The 2,733-nt window shown below is 30.3% G+C and overlaps 1 protein-coding gene across 1 annotated transcript; it reads left to right on the forward strand.

The window, feature by feature from the left end:
• The first annotated feature begins 622 nt into the window (after positions 1 to 622).
• Positions 623 to 1,780, forward strand: LOC124848330 (uncharacterized protein At1g76070-like). The gene has a single exon (XM_047325982.2). It carries the CDS (start codon positions 1,196 to 1,198, stop codon positions 1,676 to 1,678), a length of 483 nt encoding a protein of 160 aa, XP_047181938.1. The 5' UTR covers positions 623 to 1,195; the 3' UTR covers positions 1,679 to 1,780.
• Positions 1,781 to 2,733: the final 953 nt, after the last annotated feature.

Consider the following 2,733-nt stretch of genomic DNA (forward strand, 5'->3'; position numbering starts at 1 on the left):
TGCTTTTTTTTCTCTTTAAATATGCCGTGGATTCAGCTGTGGCTTTAGGTTATTTTAAGGGTATGGTGCAATTACATCAATTTTGGTATGAAAAATGAAAATATTTGTACTTTTTTTCTTATATTTTTTTAAACCTTTTATTGGTACGAAAATGTTTTCTCATTACGTAAATTGAACAATTTAATATTATTTAGTATATTCTTTTGTAAATTTTGTAAAAATTAGAAATGTAATCTTCAAGATAATTTTTTAATTTTGGTAAACTTGATATCAATGGAATGCATCTAATTAATTTGCTTAGTAATCTCGAATAAACCTCATTAAATCTAGAGCGTGATTATTTGTAATAAAAAGGGGTTGGAAAATATTGATTCTGCAACAGGAACCTGCTTGCTCAAGCGGTACACGTTTGTCATATTCTCCATGTCACATCATTTTCTTATTCAACGATTTCTCGTTTTCTTTTATCCCTTGAATAATGGAATTTTTTAAACTCGTCTTTCATGCTTAATATGTTGAAACATGGTTTATTTGCCATTAAAAAGTTGAAAAACGGCTAAGTAATAGTTAATTGCGACAGGGGTTCAAACATTTTCTTTTATTATTGAGACGATCTGAAAATACTTGTTCCAAATACATATTTTCCACAGATATTACTCTTATGCCTTCTCTTTACAACAATTACGACAAATGAAAACATCCCCTAATATTGTAAAGTGATCATACGTAAAATGCTGTAACTTTCAGAAAAAGGATGAGTAATTGATACCTCATCACTTTCCCCAATCACTAAAATCAGTTCTTAGCTTACTCTTTACAATACATCAGAACTGAACAATACAGACTTCTGAAAAGACAAGAAAACAAGAAAAGAAGCAACAAATAATCAAAATCATACTAAAAGTCAGTGTCACAATGACGCACCAATCTGTGAAACCACGACCAAATCCAATCTTGGTGTAATTTTATATGTCTTCGTGTAATTTTATAATGTGCCGGCAACGACGGCGTATTGCGACAAAACTTTTCTTCCTCTCCAAAAGCACGCCACAGCATATCAATGTCAACCATAGCGCTTTTTTAATGGCCCCCTGCTTTTGTTTTTGGCTGATTAAATGATTTATAACCATGCATCGTCCCTCTCTGTATCATAGTTACACCGTGGTTGATATCATATATTGTGTAGAATATCATCATGGAGAAACTGTTTCAGATGAGAAGAAGTTTCCTGAAGTTTCTGACAAAACAACCTGCCACTTTGGTAGTAGCGTTTCGGAACCCAACTCCTAGTCCTTGTCGATCACCGGCACGAATGGTTTCGATAATTCCCAGGGAAGCGCGAAGGAAGCGCCGAGGCGAGAGCTTTAGCACGAAAGAGCCCACTTCTCCCAAAGTATCGTGCATGGGCCAAGTTCAAGGCAGGAAGAAGAGGAAGGCCCGGAAACAGAAAAAGGCCCATACCCAGGCCCATACCCAGAAGGATTCAACAAAAACGGTTGACTCTGTTGGAGAATTGAAGAAGATTGTGCTTTGGATTCGGAAGGGAAGTGATGAGAGACAAAAGCATAAGGTTTTGGAAGAGAAGAGAGTGGAAGCTCCATCGTTGAATACAATGAAGAAGTTTGCCAGTGGGAGAGGATCCTTGTATGATTTTGATGTTACAATTGCAGAAAGGTAAACTTTTCACTTTCAGCAAAAATCATAATAAATTGTTTCTCTTTATCAATCTCTTTTTTCTTCGTCTCACTGTCTTTATATGTTAGTTTATGGTTGAATGATGAAAGCTTTATCTATTGAAATACAGATACGTTTAATCAAATTATTTATTAAATAGTTCATACATGTAAGGTGATATAAAAGAATGTTCGTATATATTTTGTTAAAAATTTGTTTTTGTAATTGTAGTTTTAAATATAGATTACCGTTTTATTAATTTAAAATTATTGTTAACTTTTTTACAGTTTAATCTTAGTGCCCGAAAGTTTTTTCAAATTAAAAAAAAATATTATGATTTTTCTTTTTTCAGCTTAAAACAAATAAGAAGAGGGGAGTGCAGTCGAGAATAATGGAATGAATATCTTGAGTTCAGAAGTCTAAGTTTTTCCTTTTCATTTCTTTTACATTGATTAAAATTTTAAATATTTCTAGAGAATGAATTTGATTTAGTTTTTTTTTATAGAAAATAAATACATAAAAATAATACCACTTACACATAAGTTACTTATAGTGTATTACTTAACGTAAAAGCGTTAATTTATAAAGGTTAACCTAAATAAATTTTACAAATGTTATTCCAAACACACACAAAAGGTTATTCTTCCATAATCATACAAATACAGACAAAGTATAAAGTAATGGATTGATTATTAATGTACATTAATATTAATTAATTTAGAGTAAGATGTAATTATCAGCAATTGAACAATAACTTTTAAGTTTATAAATATAAATTTGAATTAAAAATATAAATGATTGTATTTAATACGTATTATATTAAATCATACATTAAAGAGTAAATGATTAACTTTTCCACCCTATAACCTTAATATCATAAAAATAAATAAATATTAACATTGGTGAATGCCACTGGCAGTAGTTTTATGAGTGAGATTAGATATTTCTAATATTTGTGAGTGGTCTATATTACATTTTATTTATATATTATAATTTTATTTTATTTATAATTAATGTGAGATTCCATATATATTTTTCTATCATAAGACAGTTTCTGGA

Source organism: Vigna umbellata, chromosome 10, assembly GCF_029865625.1.
Source record: "Vigna umbellata cultivar VRB3 chromosome 10, Vumbellata_1.0, whole genome shotgun sequence".
Taxonomy (NCBI): domain Eukaryota; kingdom Viridiplantae; phylum Streptophyta; class Magnoliopsida; order Fabales; family Fabaceae; genus Vigna; species Vigna umbellata.

Excerpts from the sequence above, each read along its gene's own strand:
- LOC124848330 (XM_047325982.2), top strand. The coding sequence starts at position 1,196 with ATGGAGAAACTGTTTCAGATGAGAAGAAGTTTCCTGAAGTTTCTGACA.